This window comes from Jaculus jaculus, chromosome 7 (assembly GCF_020740685.1).
Source record: "Jaculus jaculus isolate mJacJac1 chromosome 7, mJacJac1.mat.Y.cur, whole genome shotgun sequence".
Taxonomy (NCBI): domain Eukaryota; kingdom Metazoa; phylum Chordata; class Mammalia; order Rodentia; family Dipodidae; genus Jaculus; species Jaculus jaculus.
Window position 1 is genome coordinate 7,469,688 of NC_059108.1, and position 20,084 is coordinate 7,489,771.

The 20,084-nt window shown below is 50.3% G+C and overlaps 1 protein-coding gene across 6 annotated transcripts; it reads left to right on the top strand.

Annotated features, from left to right (window-relative positions):
• The first annotated feature begins 8,810 nt into the window (after nt 1-8,810).
• On the top strand, nt 8,811-19,764 carry C7H19orf12 (chromosome 7 C19orf12 homolog). 6 transcript variants are annotated; one of them, XM_045153772.1, is made up of 4 exons: nt 8,811-8,831; nt 13,263-13,432; nt 17,848-18,100; nt 19,560-19,764. In XM_045153772.1, the coding sequence occupies exons 2-4, from the start codon at nt 13,273-13,275 to the stop codon at nt 19,657-19,659; spliced, it is 513 nt and encodes a 170-aa protein (XP_045009707.1). In that variant the 5' UTR covers nt 8,811-8,831; nt 13,263-13,272; the 3' UTR covers nt 19,660-19,764. The 6 variants fall into 6 exon arrangements, with proteins under 6 accessions (XP_045009707.1, XP_045009712.1, XP_045009711.1 ...); XM_045153776.1 differs by lacking the exon at nt 8,811-8,831 and adding an exon at nt 8,889-8,968; XM_045153774.1 differs by lacking the exon at nt 8,811-8,831 and adding an exon at nt 9,193-9,287.
• Nucleotides 19,765-20,084: the final 320 nt, after the last annotated feature.

Below are 20,084 nucleotides of genomic sequence, written 5' to 3' on the forward strand. Positions count from 1 at the left end.
AAGCCGTCCTCCCAGCTCTGACAATTAGATCTTGAGGTCTCTGGCTTAATGAATCACTCCTCAATGGATTCCTTTGGCGGCATTAGTGGGAGGTAGTGAAAGGCAGGAGGTGGTGACGAGCTGGAGGAAGTAGGACCCTGAGGGGTGTGTCTTTGGGGCCCCTCTCTCTCTGCTTCCTTTCCACCCAGAAGTGAAGAACAGCGTCCACCACATGCCCCGGCCACCGTCATGTTCTGCCCAAGAGCGCGGTGCTGAGTGACCATGAGCTGAGTCCTCTGAAGCCATGAGCCAAAATGTGTCCTCCTCCTTTAAGCTGCTCTCTGAGCTATTTTTTTTGTCACAGTGGTCAGAAAGCCAAATAAAGAAACAAGCCAGGCGTGGTGGCGCACACTTTTAATCCCAGCACTGGGGAGGCAGAGGTAGGAGGAACACCGTGAGTTCGAGGCCACCCCGAGACTACATAATATATTCCAGGTCAGCCTGGGCTAGAGTGAGACCCTACCTCAAAAAACCAAAATAATTAATTAATTAATATAGTTGCAAGCCCCAGTTTGGCCTTCCCCAGCCAAGCTGCCATCTAAAATAGGGAAGAGGTGCCGAAGAGATGGCTTAGCAGTTAAGGCGCTTGCTAGAAAAGCCAAAGGACCCAGGATCAATTCCCCAGGACCCACATAAGCCCGGATGCACACGGTGGCACATGCATCTGGAGTTTATTTGCAGTGGCTGCAGGTCCTAGTGCACCCATTCTTTCTCTCTTATCAGTCTCTCTGCTTCTCTCAAGTAAATAAATAAATAGGAAATGGCTTAGAGAGGTTGCTCAGTGGTTAAAGGCACTTGCTTGCAAAGCCTGATAGCCTGGGTTCAATTCTCCAGTACCCATGTAAAACTAGCCTCACAAAGTGCTGTATGTGTCTGGAGTTTGTCTGCAGTGGCAGGAGGCCCTGGTGTGCTCATTCATTCTTTGTCTCTCATAAATAAATAAATAAATAAATAAATAAATAAATAAATAAATAAAGTATTAGTTAACCTGAGTATGCCATTGAAGTTTCAACTTTGTTGCTATTAATATTATTTATTCCTTCCCAAAACATATTTTTTCTTTTTCCTGAAGTAGAGTCTCACTCTAGCTCAGGCTGACCTGGAATTCACTATGTAGTCTCAGGATGGCCTTGAACTCATGGCAATCCTCCTACCTCTGCCTTCCAAGTGCTGGGATTAAAGGCATGTGCCACCATGCCCAACTTCTTTTTTTCATTTTTGGTTTTTTTTCAAGGTAAGATTTCACTCTAGCCCAGGCTGATCTTGAACTCATTCTGTAGTCCCAATGATCCTCCTATCTCTACCTCCTGAGTCCTGGGATTAAAGGCATGCACCACCATGCCCAGCTCCAAAATATGTTTTTACCTTAATTTAATACAAGGGCAATGGAGGTCTCTTCAGCAATACTTTAAAATTATGTAGAGGGCTGGACATGATGGCATATGCCTGTAATCCCAGCACTTGGGAAGTCGAGGTAGGAAGATCACAAATTTAACGCCAGTCTGGTACCTGTCTCAACAAACCACATAGGTAGGAGGATCTCCATGAGTTCGAGGCCACCCTGAGACTACATAGTGACTTCCAAGTCAGCTTGGGCTACAGTAAGACCCTACCTCAAAAAAAAAAAAAATAAATAAATAAAACTCCTAGCCAGGTGTGGTGGCGCACGCCTTTAATCCCAGCACTCGGGAGGCAGAGGTAGGAGGATCGCTGTGAGTTGGAGGCCACCCTGAGACTGCATAGTGAATTCCAGGTCACCTTGGGCTAGAGTGAGACCCTACCTTGAAAAACCAAAAATAAATAAATAAATAAAACCCCAAAGCAGAATTGAAGTAAAACTACTTAGGGAAAAAGAATTTCCAGCCTGTGAACAATTTGAAATAAAAACTTCAGGATCATAATAGTGACGCTACCATAATTTTCTGTAATAAAACACCCATTATAACAGATATAGCAATACAATAAAAGTCCTACTGTTCCAGAAACTGTTACAACTGAAACAGGATAATTATAGAAATACTTGCGTGAGAATTGCATGCTCAACAGAACCACTGAAACTCATTCTTCTCAGACCAAAAATAATCTTTTGAGTGCACAACTCTTCCATGCCATCAGAATGGAAGGCAAGGTAGGGTTCAAAAAATCTTTTATGGGAGTGTGACCTTCTAAAGTCCCCTCAAGACCCTCTGTGACATGTTTCCCAGCATCACCTAGCATTGAGCTCTATTTGGAATTCTAAAATGTGCTGTTAGTATTTAAGCATGGCATTTCTCTAGTTTTTCTTTTTTAAAATATTTATTGAGCCGGGCGTGGTGGCGCATGCTTTTAATCCCAGCACTCGGGAGGCCGAGGTAGGAGAATCGCCGTGAGTTCAAGGCTACCCTGAGACTACAGAGTTAATTCCAGGTCAGCCTGGACCAGAGTGAGACCCTACCTCGAAAAACCAAAAAAAAAAAAAAATTATTAGCATTTGTTTGTTGTACGAAGTTATGAATTTCATTTCATTTGAGTATATGACAAACTTTGTCCATATTCACCTCCATATTTCTCTTCTGTCCCTTCCTTCCTGCTTGTTCCTTTCTCTTCCCAAACAGTCCCCTTTCTCGTTTCATGTTGCACATGTGCGTGTGCACGTGTGTGTGAGTGTGTGTGTGAGAGAGAGAGAGAGGGAGAGAGTATGTGTGTGTAAGGTGGGGTGTTTTATTTTGTTTCGTTTGAGACAGGGTCTGGTTATGCAGCTAAGGCCGGCCTGGAACCCTCTATGTAGCCCAGGCTGGCCTGGAACCCTCTATGTAGCCCAGGCTGGCCTGAAACCCTCTATGTAGCCCAGGCTGGCTTGGAACTAGAGCGTCTTCTTCCTCAGCCTCTGGAACACGGGTTATAGGCAGGTATGGCTGTGCCTGCTGCTGTCTATTCTTTCACTAGGAGATATTAGGGTGCAACAGAGCTCTGTCGAGTTCATTTGTAAGTTCTACACCACAATCCCTGGATTTTCAGAGCACTTGCCCCAGGAACGCTTCAGTGACACGCAGTTAGTTGGCGAAGGCGCACCCTGCCCCTTCTCCTGCCTGCAGTCGACACGGCGCTGGCTGCCTCTTCTCCCTTACTTAGGCTTTCCAGTAAGCCAGGTTCTGACAGGCCTGGATTCTTGCCTTCATCCTGTAGCTGAGGAAGGTGGGGATTCTTTTGGTGGGATCCAGGCCTGGGGACTTTGTCTGGAAGCTGTGCTTGCAACTGGGAGAATGCTGTTTTCACTGAGCTTGGCTATTTCTTTTGAAATGTGACTTTGGGGGGAAGTGATGGAAATTAGAGAGGAGTAAAGGGGCCAACCATTATCACCACTACTGACTTTTAATGTCCCATCCTGGGTGAGTTGGAACTCAAAGGCTGGGAACCTGGAGGAGTGTATGGAGATGACGGTGGCCGATGGGGGAGTGGTACGCACAGAGAGGAAATAATGATAATGCTGCTGACGGCAGCATCGCACCGCGTGCACCGAGCGGTGCTCAGTGGCGACAGTAACAGTTAACAAATACCTGAAGGATGCAAACACCAAGGAAGAAAATGATTTAACTTTCGAAGACCAGTGATGGAGCCCAAGACAAGACGGTCTCCAGTCCCCAAACCCTCTTGTCTCTGGATAACACCTTTAGCCTAAAGGTAGGTAGCTGAATGGTCCCCTGAATGACTGGCTTGCCCTAAGCCTGACCCAAGGGCACTATTTGTATAATTTAAAAAATATTTTTATTTATTTATTTATTTATTTGAGAATGAGAGAGAGAGAGAGAGAGAGGGAGAGAGAGAGAGCGAGAGAATGGGCGCACCAGGGTCTCTAGCCACTACAAATTAATTCCAGACACACATGTCACTATGTGAATCTGGCTTATGTAGGTTCTGGGGAATCAAACTTGCGTCCTTAGACTTTGCAAGTAAGCACCTTAACCACTAAGCCATTCCTCCAGCCTAAGGATACTATTTTTTAAAATTGATTTGAGAGAGAGAGAATGGGCACATCAGGGCCTTCAGCCACTGCAAACAAACTCCAGATGCATGTGTCACCTTGTTCATCTGGCTTATGTGGGTCCTGGGGAATCAAACCTGGGCCATTTGGCTTTGTGGGCTTGTCTTAACAGATAAGCCATCTCTCCAGCCCTCTCTCAGGATTTTATTTACTTATTTATTTATTTTATTATTATTTTTTTCAAGGTAGGGTTTCACTCTAGCCCAGGCTGACCTGGAATTCACCATGTAATCTGGAACTCACAGTGATCCTCCTACCTCTGCCTCCCAAGTGTTGGGATTAAAGGCGTGTGCCACTACGCCCAGCTTCAGGATTCTTTTTTTTAAAAAAAAATTTATGCCGGGCATGGTGACCTGGAATTGGCTGTGTAATCTCAGGGTGGCCTCAAACTCATGGTGAGTCTCCTACCTCTGCCTCCTGAGTGCTGGGATTAAAGGCGTGCCTGGAAATTTGATTGGATTTGAAAGCATGTAGGAGATACGTAGGAGATAGGCGAGGCACCCCTCTGGGTGTGTCTCTGAGTGTGTTCACAGAGATGACTAACTGAAGGGGAAGACCAACCCTAGACATGGGTGGCACCATCCCATGGGCTTTGATCCAGGACTGAATAAGAGGGGGGGGCCTGGAGAGATGGCTCAGTGGTTAAGGTGCTTACCTGCAAAACCTAACAACCCTGGTTCAATTCCCCTAGTACCCCTGTAAAACCAGGTTCACAAAGTGGTGCACGCCTCTGAAGTTCGTTTGCAGCGACTGGAGGTCCTGGCATGCCCATTATCTCTGTCTCCTCTTTATCTCTCTCTGCTTGCAAATAACTAAATAAAATATTTAAAACTTACAAAAAAAGAGGGCTGGAGAGAGGGCTTAGTGGTTAAGACACTTGCCTGCAAAGTCTAAGGGCCCAGGTTCCACTCTCCAGATCCCACATAAGCTAGACATACATAGGGGAGGCAAGCGCAAGGTCACACATGCCCACTAGGTGGCGGAAGCATCAGGTGTTCCATTGCAGTGGTTGAGGACCTGGTGTGCCAATTCTCTCTCTCTCTCTCTCACTGTCTACAAAAAAAGAAAAAGTGTGGTAATATTTCAAAAAAAATTACAAAAAAGAGAAGTGAGAGAAAAGGACAGGCCTCTTCCTCCAGGAGTGGATGCACCCACATTGCCCCCTTTCTGCCTCCCATTGCCAAGAGACCATGGACTGAGCCCTCTGAAACTGTGAGCCAAGATAAACCACCCTCCCCTTAATTTGTTTTTGCCAGGCTTCTGTCACAGCCACAAGAAACATCACTGCTACAGTATACTCCCTGGGGTTACAACAGGAAACCTCCTTGTCCAAGACTCAGATGTCCTTGGAGGGTGTCTTGGGTCCAGCATTACAGGGGGTTACACTGATACAGTGAGAGCTGGGGACCCAGGGCCTAACTGGAGGCTGGATGTAGACCTCTGCGAACCACAAACATAAAGGCAACTATGGTCTGCGTTGCAGTTACTTTCTTGCTGCTGAGACAAACACCTGGCCAGAAGCAGCTTGTGGGAGGAAAGGGTTTATTTCAGGCTCACACAATTCAGGAGTAGCGTCACCGTGGCGGAGGAAGCTGGCTCACTCTATCATACCTCCACAGCATGTGAGCACCGCCAACCGCCAGCAAGATGAACACCCAGACTAGACTCGAGACCCACCCCCCAGCGACACACCTCCTCCAGCAGGGTTCTGCCCACTGGAAGCTTAAATAGGAAGCTTAACCTTAACCAAAAGCACCTAAGGGCTGGAGAGATGGCTTAGCAAATAAGGCACTTGCCTGCAAAGCCAAAGGACCCAGGTTCGATTCCCCAGGACTCATGTAAGCCAGATGCACAAGGTGTCACGTGTCTGGAGGTCGTTTGTAGTGGCTGGAGACCCTAGTAAGCCCATTCTTCTCTCTCTTTCTCTGCTTCTTTCTAACTCTTTCTCAAATAAATAAATATTTTTTAAAACACCTTAGGATTGGAGAGATGACTTGGTGTTTAAGGCACTTACCTGTAAAATCAAAGGACCCAGGCTCATTTTGCCAGGACCCACGTAAGCTGGATGCACAAGGTGGCACATGCATCTGGAGTTCATTTGCAATGGCTGGAGGCCTTGGCATGCCCATTGTTTCTCCCTTCTATCTGCTTCTTTCCCATATAAATAAATAAAATATTTTTTTAAGAAACCCCACCTCTGGCTGTGGGGGTCATACAGTTACATTAAAATTACCATGGGTGTCTTCCCAGGTGATTTAAAGTGAAAGGAACACCGATGTGAAGATTCGGCTTTCAAAATGTCACCAAGCTGGCCAGCGTGCTAATATGGAATGGCTGTAGGGCTGGTTTATGGGTGTGGTGTGCGTGTGGCTTGCCCAGCTTTGAACTTAGTGGGTGAGTTTATCCCAAAGGAGCTTTATAAATTCAGCCTCTGGGGCTGGAGAGATGGCTCGGTGGTTAAGGTCCTTGCTTGCAAAGCCTGACAGCCTGGGTTCAATTCCCCACTACCCATGTAAAACCAGATGCACAAAATGGTGTGTGTGTCTGGAGTTTTTTTGCAGTGCCAAGAAACCTTGGCTCTCTCTCTCCTTGCAAATAAATTAAAAAATATATAAAAAGAACTTCAGCCTCTGGAAAGAGTGTGTGGGTTGTCTCTGGCCTCAGAGTCCCCTTGAATTTCCCCCATGTCTCAGAGAGCTCAGTCTAGCGTCCTGGGGAGCTGGGTTCTTGGCGCACTGGGTATCAGGGTCCTCTGTCCAGGCTGAGGTGGCATCAGGTTCCTGTCACACATTTGGAACTTTGGAGAAGTCATTTTCATGCTCTCTCATGTGAACAAGAATATTTTAGGGCTGGTGAGATGACTCACTGAATGAAGTGCTAGGTGCTCAAACTGGATTCCCAGAGCTCAGTCCCCGCTCCCCACATCAGCAAGTGGCCGTGGCAGGGCGTCTGTGATCCCAGCGTGGCAGGCAGCATCCACAGCAAGCTGGGAGGCGCAGACAGCAGAATTTCTCATAAGCTTGTGGGAAGGGCAGCGAAGAACAGCAGAGCGAGAATTCAGAGTGAGAAACTCGGGCTCCAATGAGGTGGGCAGGCGAGGACGGGCCAGAACGTTCTCTCCTGACTTCCACGTGTGCCCCCGTGGAACGCACACACTCACTCACACAGAAATAACAAAATACAATTTAAAAATAGCAATATCCTTGGCCGGGTGTGGTGGTGCATGCCTTTCAGGCCAGCACTGAGGGTGCAGAGGTAGGAGGATCGCTGTGAGTTCGACGCCATCCTGAGACTCCATAGTGCTAGAGCGAGACCCTACCTCGAAACACCAAATAATAATAATGATGATGTTATTCTAATTCCTGCACATTACCTTCTTCATTGTTCAGAAGAGCTGTACACAATAGTTACTATGATTATCATTGTTCCCCAGAGAAGCAACTGGAAGGGACAGTCAAAAACTGCCCAAGGTCACTGGGAAGCATTGTGCAAGCGTTAGCTGTAGGTGGGAATGCTGCGCAGTTCCCAAGACCCATTTCGCAGAAGGCCTCAGCTGCCACTGGGAGAACGTGGGACGTTGTGTGATGTTTCTGGCCTCCAATGCAATCATTTAGACTTCATTCACGGTAGAATAAAGGCCCTAGATTGTGACCAGATTGAAGGTTTTTGTGAACTTATTACAGTTTAGCTTTCCCCTCTTCTCTCTCTCCTTCCCTCCCTCTCTCTCCCTCTGTCTGTCTGTCTCTCTCTCTCTGTCTCTCTCTCTCTCCCTCCCTCCCTCCCCCCCCTCTCTCTCTCTGCAACAGGCAGGTGCTGTTCTCTTAGGTGCCGCCAGAGGGCCCTGCGCGCGGGAACGCGCCCTGGGCTGCAGAAGCAAGCGGGTCTATTCTTAGCTCTCCAGGTAACTTTGGCTCTTGAAAGTCATCCAAGCTCCAGGAACAGCTCGAGAAGGGATGGGAGTATTTCACTCCAGCAGAGGCAATTTTAGTATTAAGGGCTTTTGGCCATTTCTCACAGGGAAACAGAAAAGACCAAGTAGTGCTGGAGCGCTGGTTAAGGCGTTTGACTGTAAAGCCAAAGGTTCCTGGTTCGACTCCCCAGGACCCACGTAAGCCAGATGCACAAGGGGGTGCATCCATCTGGAGTTCGTTTGCAATGGCTGGAGGCCCTGGCGCACCCATTCTCTCTCTCTCAAATAAATAAAATATTAAAAGGAAGGAAAGAAGGAAGGAAGGAAGGAAGGAAGGAAGGAAGGAAGGAAGGAAGGAAGGAAGGAAGGAAGGAAGGAAGGAAGGAAGGAAGGAAGGAAGGAAGCAGAGCACAGCACAGCAGAGCAAAGCAAAAGACCAAGTGACAACATGACTTTGGAATCAAGCCCCCAGCACCCTAAACAGCCAAGGCAGAGTGCTGGCCACACACATGGCCCCGGGCACCACCACCCCTACTGACTGGGTGGCTCGAGGCAGCCTCTCCTCCCTGGGTCTACACAACTGTGTCAACTTGGCAGGTTTACACTCTGGGTTTAGGGTCACGGTCCTTGGAGATGTTCCAGAATATTCTTCGGACTTGAGATTGCTCAAGGCCAGCCCTAGGGTGCGTGGGGTGCCAAGGGGTGGGGGAATCTCACCCTCCTCTCGTTAATTATTCCTGCTCTCTCACCCCTCCCTGCCCTTTGTCTAGGTCCTGTCCTCCCCCCGCAGCCCCGCCCCGAGAGGGGCGGAAGATCAAGGCCAGCCTCTTCCTCTACAAAGTGCTGAGTGCAGCCCTCGGGGTGAGTCCAGCCTGACCTCTGCTTCGCTTTGGACCCCCCCCCCCCCGCCCAGCTCTCGGGGTAAAGGGCTGGCCGACTCCGAGCGAAGGGAGCCCCCGGGGAGGACCAGCCAGGCTCGAACCCGGATCCCTGGACGTGTGCGTAAAGAGCCGGGTGGCCGCGAGCTAGCGCAGCCCCGGGGGCCAGGGTGTCCCAGGGGACTTGGGCAGGCCAGGGGACCGGGGTCCTCGGCGACCCGGAAGGCCGGGCGGAGCCGGAAGGCGGCGGGGCGGAGCCAGGGCGGCCAGCGGAGAGCCGGACTCAGTGTCCCCGCGCCGCGTGCCTCGCGGCGGGCTGCCGGCCACCCTCCCGAGCCGCCTGCGGCGGGGCCGCCCTGGGGACCTGGACGTGCGCAGCCCGAGCCGCGTGGCCACTTCCTGGTGAAGGAACCGAGGCACCGGGAGGTCAGGGTCACCAGTAAGCGGGCGCGCATGCGCGGGGTGGATGGATGATGGATGGATGATGGGTGGATGATGGGTGGATGATGGTGGATGATGGGTGGGTGTCTCCCCTGCGCTGCGCGAGCCCCGGGCGCTGGCTTAGAGGCTGCCGGGGTCGCTCGAGCCTAGCTAGATGCGTTGTGCTGGGGGACCAGGAACTGAGTTAGCCCATCCGTAAAGAAACGGGTTGCCTGACGTCCTGCTGGTGGACCTGAAAGCGGCTCAGATGCCTGCCCTGACTCACTCTACACGGCGGGCCCACACCGTGGCCTTCTGATTGTGCCAGAGGAAGTCCGGCCTGTATATGAGATCTCAGCTGCTTCTATTTTGGGACGGGGTCACGCCGCGTAGTCCAGGCTTGGGCTTGAATTCCAAATTTTGTTGCCGCCTCTCCAGTGCTGGGATTACAGGCGTGGGCTACTGACGCTCCTTTTAAAAGTAATTGAGTTAATAACAATAAAAGAAAAAAAAAACCTTTATGGTGGCAGCCGTCTATGAGCTTTGCACTGGGGAAAGGGGGCCCTCAGGAGTAGAGTGGAGTTCTGTAAATTCCTGAAGTGGAAAATGCTCATCACTTCAGGCTTAGTGAACTCTTGAGGCCTGTCCGTTCTTTTTCCCTTTTCTCCTTTCTCTTTCGTTTCTTCTCCTTCAGTTTCCTTTTCCTCATCTCTTTCCCCCCTCCCTGTCTGGGAGTGGAATGTAGAAGTAAGGATGCTGCTTGGGAAGGTCACACGCACCTGCACCCTCTTGCTTCTGTCATTTAAGACACAGGTGGCCATGGGCTGGGAGGCCAAGCAGAATGAGCCTCCATCTCAAGCTTGGAAGAATTCAGGAAATGGAATTTTTTAAAAGCACCTGCTGAGGTGTGCTCACAGGAGACTGTTGGTGATATAACTTCTTTAAAAAAAATAATTTATTTGTGCTAGACTTGGTGGCACACGCCTTTAATTCCAGCACTTGAGAAGCAGAGGTAGGAGGATCACCATGAGTTCGAGACCACCCTGAGACTCCATAGTGAATTCCAGGTCAGCCTGAGCTATAGTGAGACTTACCTTGAACCCACCCACCCCAACAAAAAAATTATTTATTTGGAGCTGGAGAGATAGCTCAGCCGTTACAGGTGGGGTTGTAGCCCCAATGCATGAGTTTTAAATCTTTTATTTTATTTCATTATTATTATTATTAGGCTTTTCAAGGCAGAATCTTGCTCTAGCCCAGGCTGACCTGGAGTTCACTATGTAGTCTCAGGATGGCCTGGAACTCACGGTGATCCTCCTACATCTGTCTCCCAAGTTCTGGGATTAAAGGGGTGTGCCACCATGTCTGGCAGGTTTTAAATCTTAAACCATTGTGAGTAACATGATGAAATCTCTTGCTATCCTGCTTCCTCCTCCTTGGGATGTGAATCTTCCTTTTGCCCAGTGTATCCATGCTACCCATCCGTTAGTAACAGCTGTCAACTGTCATGGCCTGGCAGCCCAGTGCTTACATTCAGATAACCCTTCTCTTTTTCTCATTTTTTATTTTAGAGAGAGAGACAGAGAATGGGTATGCCAGGGCCTGAGCCACTGCAATTGAATGCCAGACACTTGCACCACCTATTGGGCACGTGCAACCTTGCTCTTCCCTCACCTTTGTGCATCTGGCTTACATGGGATCTGGAGAGTAGAACATGGGTCCTTAGGCTTTGCAGGCAGGTGCCTTAACTGCTAAGCCATCTCTCTAGCCCAGATAACCCATATTTCATTAAATAATGTCCCCAAACCTCAAGAGTAGCAATGCAAAGGAGTCACAGGGCATAAAGGCTGGAAGAACAGGTTAATCATGTGTTCAGATATTCAGTGTGGTCTTGGATTGCATTCCTTGATAAGGGCGGAGCTAACGGTATATATCTGTCTCTGCTTTTTTTTTTTTTCAAATTTTCATTTATTTATTAGAGACAGAGAGGAGAGAGAGAGAGAGAGAAATGGGCACTTCAGGGTCTCCAGCCACTGCAAATGAACTCCAGATGCATGTGCCACCGTGTGCATCTGGCTTACATGGGACCTGGGGAATCAAACCTGGATCCTTTGATTTCCCAGGCAGAAGCCTTAACTGCTCAGCTGTCTCTGCCTTGTTTGCATGCACCTTGTTGTGCAGAAGCTGTCCTTATATGTGGTGTGTGCATGCATATCCATTTATGTGTGGGTGGATGAGCCATCTCTCCCACCCACCTCCAGCCATTTTAAAAGAAATAATTATTTATTTTACTTTTTGGTTTTTCAGGGTAGGGTCTCGTTCTTGCCCAGGCTAACCTGGAATTCACTCTGTAGTCTCAGGGTAGCGTCGAACTCACCACGATCCTCCTAACCCTGCCTCCTGAGTGCTGGGATTAAAGGTGTGTGCCACCACGCCCAGCCTGTTATGAAGCATTTATGAAACAAAGTGGGTTTTTTTTTTTCTTCTACTTGTTTTGTTTGTTTATTTGTTTTGAGGGAGGGTCCCACTCTAACTCAGGCTGACCTGGAAATTCACTGTGTGGTTTCAGGGTGGCCTTGAACTCATGATGATCCTCCTACCTCTGCCTCCTGAGTGCTGGAATTAAAGGCGTGCGCCACCACGCCTGGGCTACTTTGTGTGTGTGTGTGTTACTGAGGATCAACTCAGAGCCTGGTACATGCCAAGCACCCACTGTGGCACCCATCTACTGCCCAGCCAGAGTGAAGCATCTGGCACTCGTTCAGGGCGGTCCAGCAGACAGGGCCCAGTGTGGCCCCAGCACCCTAAGCTTTCCCTCTCCCTGGCTTGGCACTAGCTCCGACACCCTGCCGCACACAAGACGCCATGTGGCTGGGGCTTTCTGGGTCCTGCCAGGTTTTGCGTGTTGAGCATTGTGCAAGCCAACCGAGCGGCTACTGGTGCAGGAGAAGCCGGGCGTGCCTGGCTGCTGATGGACCTGGTGGCGCTTGTGGCCAGGGCCGCTGCTCGGTCTCTCGGGAGTCAGTCAGAGGGTCCATCTGCTCATCAACCAATGGCTGTCCTGCTCCCAGCAACAGAGATCTCTGCGTTTGTTAAGTGGCTGTATGTGGTCTGGTGTGCACGTGGTCAAGCTCCACTCTCCTCCAGAAAGCAGGGCCCCTTCCTGCAACGCGAGGAAGAGTCACACTTGAGTGGGGAGAGTGATGTTTGAGCCACGTGGATGGTGCTTGCCTGGCATCTGAGCCCTGCGGAAGCTGAGGCAAGAGATCAGGAGTTCAGGGGCTGGGGAGGTGGCTCAGCTATTACAGGCGCTTGCTTGCAAAACCTGGTGGCCCAGGGTTCAATTCTCCAGTACCCACATAAAGCTAGATGCACAAAGTGGCACATGCACCTGGAGCTCATTTGCAGTGGCAGGAGGCCCTGACATGCTTATACATACTCTCCTTTGCAAATAAATAAATAAAAACATGTTATTAAGAAAGAGAGAGCATGGTGGCTAGAGAGATGGCTCAGCGGTTAAGGCGCTTGCCTGCAAAGCCTGATGACCCAGGCCTGATTCCCCAGTACCCCCGTGGAAATAGATGTTACAAAGTGGTCATGCATCCGGAATTTTGTTTGTGGTAGTTGGGGGCTCTGGTGCACCCATTCTGTCTGTCTCTCTTTTCTATATCTCCCTGTCTGCTTTCAAATAAATAAATGAATATTTTTTTTTTTAAAAAAAGAGGGGCCGGTCATGGTGGCACATGCCTTTAATCCCAGTACTTGGGAGGCAGAGGTAGGAGGATCGCCATGAGTTGAAGGCCACCCTGAGACTACATAGTGAATTCTAGGTCAGCCTGAGCTGGAGTGAGACCCCTCCTCGAAAAACCAAAAAAGAAGAAGAAAAAGAGGGGTCATGAGTTCAGACTAACTTGGGCCACACAGCAAACTGTACCACAGACAAGTAAGAGCTAGGCAGAATTGACATGACCTGTCCCTTTAAATCCCCCCTCAGGTCTAGCAAGATGACCATTGTGGTGGACGACATCATGAAGCTGCTATGCTCCATGGCCCAGGAGAGGAAAATGAAAGCGGCCGTCAAGCACTCTGGAAAGGGGGCCCTGGTGACAGGGGCGGTGGCCTTCGTTGGGGGTTTGGTTGGCGGCCCACCTGGACTAGCTGTTGGTGAGTGTGGATGTCACGGGAACAGCCAGCCCTGTGGGTTTCATTAAGGGTTTTTGGAGCTGGGCATGGTGGCACAGGCCTGTAATTCCTGCGCTGAGGGGGGCGGGATGATGGTGCGTTTGCGTTCCAGGCCTGCCTGAGCTTTGAGACTGTCTCAAAATCAAAAAACAAACAAACAAACAAACAAAAAACACAAAAAAATAGCTGTGCGTGGTGGCATACGCCTTTAATTCAAGAATTTGAGAGGCAGAGGTGGGTGGATCACGGTGAGTTCAAGGCCACTCTGAGACTACATAGTGAATTCCAGGTCAGCCTAGACTAGAGTGAGACCCTACCTCAAAAAACCAAAGAAAATAAAAAATAAAAGCACAAAGCTGGGCATGGTGGGTGGTGGCGCACACCTTTAATCCCAGCACTTGGGAGGCAGACGTGGGATTGCCATGAGTTCAAGGCCACCCTGAGACTATATAGTGAATTCCAGGTTAGTCTGGACCCGAGCAAGAACCTACTTTGAACTTCCCCCCATAAAAGATAAAAAATAACTCAAAAGAAAGGAAAAGGCCAGGAAGATGGGTTAGTGGTTAAGATACTTGCCCGCCAAGCCAAAGGACCTAGGCTCAATTCCCCAGGACCCATGTAAGCCAGATGCACAAGGAGGCGCATGTATCAGGAGTTGGTTAGCCGTGGTTGGAGGTCCTGGCATGCCCGTTCCCCTCGCCCTTCTCTCTCTCAAATAAATAAGATGAAAATAATTTAAAAACAAGATAAAAATAAAAATGAAGTGGAGGTCCGTGCAGGAGAGTGGCTCTGCTCCCAGAGTGACTGTGCTGACCTTCATTTTACCACCTGCTCCCATTAGCCAGTTGTTGGCCGTGGCTGGAAGCTTGGCCGATTTCCCACTGTTCAGTTGAGCTGAAATGAAGGCACTTTCTTTGTTTACTGGCCTGTGTTTCGGGCATCGGAAAACCTTAGCTGGCTCAGGGCAGTGGCCCCAAAACCATAGGGTAGGACGGAATCGGGGTGACCCGTGCTCCAGGAGATGAGGGTGGGCAGGGAAGGGCTCTCCTTAGACACCCACACTTGAGCCTCCAACCACAGTTTAGCGCAAGTCCTCATGTGGCTGCTGGACGTGAGGCTGGGCTGTTGTTTACCGAAAGCTGCGGTGTGCCTTGCAGCCGGGGCTGAAGCCCCTCCCGGGGGGCTGGTAGGGTAGGTGCGCCCCACGCTTGCAAGCCAAGCAGAGAGAAAGCATGTTGGTTTTTGGCTCCTGTCTCCCAGCTCCTAGCGAAGCTTCCTGCTGTACTGTCCCCTTCCACAGCAAGATGGAGGAAATTCTTCCCCTCGTGAATTTCCCTTTGTGGATTCTGTCTCTTCGGAGACCTGCCCTGGGCTCGTTGCTGTCCAGGGCGACAGGAGGTAGGGAGGGGACAGGCCATCCCCTGCTTCTCGGCACCTTCCACCCACCCCCACTTAAGCGCCCCCAGGATCCGGGCTGCGTCACGTTGCCATCGCGGGAGCCCGTATTTTACTGAGCTTGAATAAAGCCACGAGGGAGGCTGTGACTCCATGTAGGACGTGCCTCTGCCTCTGGCCCCCTGTTCACTGGCGGGAACTTTGTTGTAAATCCAGGAGTTATCTCCTCTCCAAAGACCTACTGATTTGTGCGTCGATGCTCCTGGTGGGTTTCTGCATGGGCTGCTGTAAATCAAATGCTGACGTTCTCCTGGAGGCCGGTGCACACGAGCGAGCGTAGCTCTGTGCGCTCGCTGGCGTCGCGGGGACACCTGGCAATCGCCCGGCTGTCCCTTCCCGGAATGCGGCTTCCTTCAGAGACAGAGCGTGGCCGTGGCCGAGGTTGGCCGTCGGGCATGAGGCTGGTCCCAGGAGCCACCCTGTGTGGCTTCAGAGAGTGTCGGTTTTGCCGTCTGTCTTAATGCGTCTAGCCTACAAATACATGGCTTTTCCCTGGCACGTGCTGGGTTGTTTATTTAAGGGTGTTGCCCCGTAGCTCATCCCCTGAGCTGGCGCTGCCCCTGCTTCCCCTCGAGCTGGGATTATATATGTGTGCCATCATGCTCAGCTAGGCTGTATTTCTCAAGCTGTTTTTTTTTTTTTTTTTTTTTTTTTGAGGCAGTCTCACTATGTTGCTGAGGTCGGCCTGGAACTTGCTATGTCTCTCAGATTGGACCTTGAAGTCTAGATCCTCCTGTCTCAGCCTCCAGGGCGCTGTGATTACAAGCACATACCACTGTGCCCAGCATTCAGTATTTGGGAATCATATCACATGGACACAAATTGCAAAGGCTGTGTGCAGGAAGATTCTTGCAGATGCCTCACCTGGCTGCAGCTCCCGCAGGGTGAACATGTCCCACAGGAGATGTCTGTGGTGACTGAGACCCCAGCACTGACACAGGGCCACGAGCCGCCTGCGCTCCTGTCCCACCAGAGCTTGGCCAGTGGCCTTGCTTTACTCCAAGATGCCTCTGTACCCAATGGCACTGTCTGTGGGGGCTTTCTTGTTTGTTTGTTTTTTTTTAATGACCTTGATAGTTTGAGGGGAACCAGCAGGTGTGTTAGAGCTGGGTGTGGTGGTGCACGCCTTTAATCCCAGCACTCAGGAGGCAGAGGTAGGAGGATTGCAGTGAGTTCGAGGCCATCCTGAGACTCCATAGTGAATTCCAGGTCAGCCCGAGCTAGAGTGAGACCCTACCTTGAAAAACAAAAAGAAAATAATAATAATTAAAAGAAAATACCTCCTAGTGTGACGCAGCTGATGTGTTTCTCATGGTTGGACTGGCGCGCCAAGTCTTGGGCAGGAAGTCCTGGGAAGAGAAGTGTCTTTTGGATCAGCCCTGGGGTGCGTGACATCTCATGATATGACCTTGGCTGCTCGGCCAAGGTCATGTGTGCTGTGTTTTTCCTCCTGTCAAGTTTCTCACTCCATACTGCTTTCTTTAGGAATGACTCACAAACTCCAGCCAAGCTGCATCTTTAAATATTTGATTGCCGGTGTCTAACAACTGTCAGCCGCTTTGAAAGATCCAAATCGGCTGCCCCAAGGCTGGCTTTGCTGCAGTAGCTGCTCCTTCAGATGGGGGCCCGGTTTGCCAGTCCCCCACAGGCCCGAATGCTCGCTGGCTCTGGAGGAACTTAGCTTTGAGACCGCTGCCCGGAGCCGCCCCTCACTCCCCACTTCGCCTGCCGCATGTGGCCTGGTGAGGTGAACCTTTCCATCCTGCGAGGTGTGGAGACCTAACCTGACGTTGACAATAAACATATTCCAGAATCATGCTTCTGGCCGAGGATGCCACCCAGTGGTAGGAAGCTTGTGCAGCAACCCTGAAGCAAAATAATAATTTAAAAAAATGAAACTCTCCTTCTTCTAAGCAGGTGTTGTGGCGTATACTTGTACCTCCTTCACTTCAGAGGCTCAAGGCAGGAGGATCAAGAGTTCTAGTCTAGGGCTGGAGAGATGGCTTAGTGGTTAAGCTACTCGCTGGCAAAGCCAAAGGACCCAGGTTTGATTCCCCAGTACTCATGTAAAGCCAGATACGCAAGGTGGCACATGTATCTGGAGGTCGTTTGCAGTGGCTGGAGGCCCTGGTGTGCCCATTCTCTCTCTCTTTCTGCCCCCTTCTCTCAAATAAATAAATAAATAAATAAAACATTTAAAAGAAAAATAGAGTTCTAGGCCTGCCTAGGCTACACAATGAGACCCTGTCTCTAAAAACGAGAGAATGAAAGGAAGGGGGAAGGACAAGAGAGGAGCGTGGGACTTAAGAGAGCTTGTGTCCCTGCTGGGTAGCAGAGAGAGAGAAACATTTGCGGTGTTGGCCACTGCAGGACTTAGAGAGGGGTGGAATGAAAAAGGGTTCTTCAGTGAGTGAGCATCACCTGCACCTAGGGTCCTTTGCTGCTTGTCAATTCTCAGAAATGTTCCTAAGCTCGAGGTCACTTCACATCAGCCGTGCTGATGAGGCAACTCAGACTCCGTGGCCTCCCCAAGGAGATGGTTTTCCCGGAAACTGTGTTTATTTCCCAGTGTCTCCTTGGGGATGAGAGGTTTTTCTGGGAATGCAGGGGGCTAGAGAGGTGGGGGGGGGTCTCAAGCTTTGGACGGGGCCTTGGCTGGCATGGTTGTGCGTTCAGAAGAGGGGATGGCGTAGGTTTCATAACACCTCTGCAAGTGAGGCGCTGTGGGAGGGGCGCCCTTGGGCGTTTTATTGTCTGGGCCAAGTGGACTAGAGACCACGTAAACCTTTGCCCTCCATGCCGCTCAGCAGAGCAGGCGTGAAGCTGTGGCTGGTTTACAAGTGTGCTCACTTGTCATGTCATGACACTGTCCTCCGTGGTGAGAACCCACAGCCATCATTTATAAGTGAGGTCAACTAATTGAGCCCTTCCATGTTTTCTAGGTGGGGCTGTCGGGGGCCTGTTGGGCGCCTGGATGACAAGTGGACAGTTTAAGCCAGTTACTCAGATCTTAATGGAACTGCCCCCTGCTGAGAAACAGAAGCTCTTTAATGAAGCCAGTGCCATCGTCAGGAACTTGGACTGGACGGATGCCCTGCAGCTCACCATGTTGGTCATGGGCAGCGAGGCCCTGCAGCAGCAGCTGATGGCTATGCTGGTGACATATGTCACCAAGGAGCTGGGGGCCGAGATTCGGTATGAGGACTAGGCTGCGCCTCCTGGGGTCGTGGGGGTTTTCACGTACTTCCATGATTGTGCGACTCCCAGAAGGTGGCCGAGGAGGAGAGGAAGGCTGGCGGGTCCCCTGAGAAACCTGCCCGTCGCCAGCGGCCAGTGCACGCATCTTAAGAGGCTCCTGCTGTGCCGCGTCCACTGTTTCAGCAGGTGCCGCCACTTAGGGACACGTGTGTTGGCTCGTGAGCTGCCGCAGCCAGGCAGCTCCTCTCTGGGACACTGCGGAACTCAGGATAAGACTGCTGCTGGCCTCGGTGGGTCTCAGAGGGCCCTCGCACTGATGTGGGTCTGTGTTCAGCAGGCAGACTGCTCCTCGGCCACGGCTCCTGCAGGCTCCTGCCTCAGGCCTGGACACCCCCCCCCCCCCCCGGCCTCAGAGTCATGGGGCTCAGAACCAGCTCCTGCCAGAATCAAGTTTACCTCCTTAGCATGCCCATTCTCTGCCCAGGGGCTCTCCGCTAGTCTGATGGGGAGGATGGTTGGCTGAACACCAAGGTAGTCTTTTAAACGTTTTATATTTAATTCTGGCTCCTCAGGTAGCCTAAGCTAATCTCACTCACATATCTACTTTTCTGAGATGAAATCTCGTTATTTTTGTCCAGGCTGGTTTCAAACTCCTGGGCTCAAGTGATCTTGCCACGTAGTTGGGACTGCAGGTTTATGACTGACACCTTACCCAGCTTTGCCTCAAAGACTTCAGCTCTAAGCCACTCGATCTCAAGTCCTGAGTCACTTCTTCCCTTTTCCTCCCTCTCAGCTGACCACAGTGTATGTTTCACTTATGTGAAAAGACAAAACAAATTGGGTTTAAAGGTCTTAGTTGAGCTTATGTGCCATTCATTATACCTACCCGCCGTCCCAGCTGATTGGGAGTCTGGCGCATCGTTGAGCCCAGGAGCTCGAGGCCAGCCTGGGCAACATAGTGATAGGTAGGCAGGTAGGTAGCTAGATCTTGGTTGGCCTTTACTTGTGGTCAATCATAGACTTGTGATGGAATGAGTGTTTGATGAGCCAAGCATTCAAGGCAAGCAGAAATCAGAAACGGAACCAAAAGTGCATTGTGTCAGACTTCATTTTCCTGCCTCACATCACCCCAGCCAAAACTGGCTTGTTAGTGATTTGGGTAGCTCTCCCATATTCCCCCATGAGAGCAGGAATGGCTCCATTCTGACAAGTAGCTTTTTTTTTTTTTTTTTTCTTACGGTGTTGAGGATTGAACCCAGGGCCTTGTGCATGCTAGGCAAGAGCTCTACCTCTGAGCCATGCCCCCTGCCCCTCACTGGCAGATTCTTGGCGAGTCTCTAGAGCTGAGCCTCGCCCCCAGCACTTGAGGGATTTGGTTTTGGTTTGGCCAGCTGAAACGAAGGATGTCATATAAATTTACCACTTGTTACTTCTTCTTGTCCCCTGTTCACGTTAGAGATGCAAACTCAAGAAGGACAGCAATCCGTCACGTTTGTCACAACTGTCTTCTGCGTAGCGTGCTGCCCTGCATGCGGTGTGCACGCGATCCTTTTTAAGTTCATTTTTCATTGTTTGAAAGTGGCTTTGTTTTAGCCCAGGCTGGCTAAAGAACTCATGATCCTTCTGCTTTCACGCTCTTGGGGGCCGAGATTACAAGCATGCATCACCATGTAAAATGTATTTTTATTTTTATTGCTGTTGTGTTTTTTGAGACAGAGTCTCATGGAACTGAGGCTGGCCTTCAACGCACTGTGTAGCTGAGGATGACTTTGAACTCCTAATTCTGCCTCCACCTCCCAAGTGCTGGAATTATAGGTGTGTACCACCATGCCTGGTTTCAGTAAATATTTTTGAATCATTGTTTTGTTTTGTTTTTTTTTCTTTTTGGTTTTGTCTTTTTTGAGGTAGTCTCACTGTAGCTCAGGCTGACCGGGAATTCACTGAGTAGTCTCAGGGTGGCCTCGAACTCTCGGCAATCCTC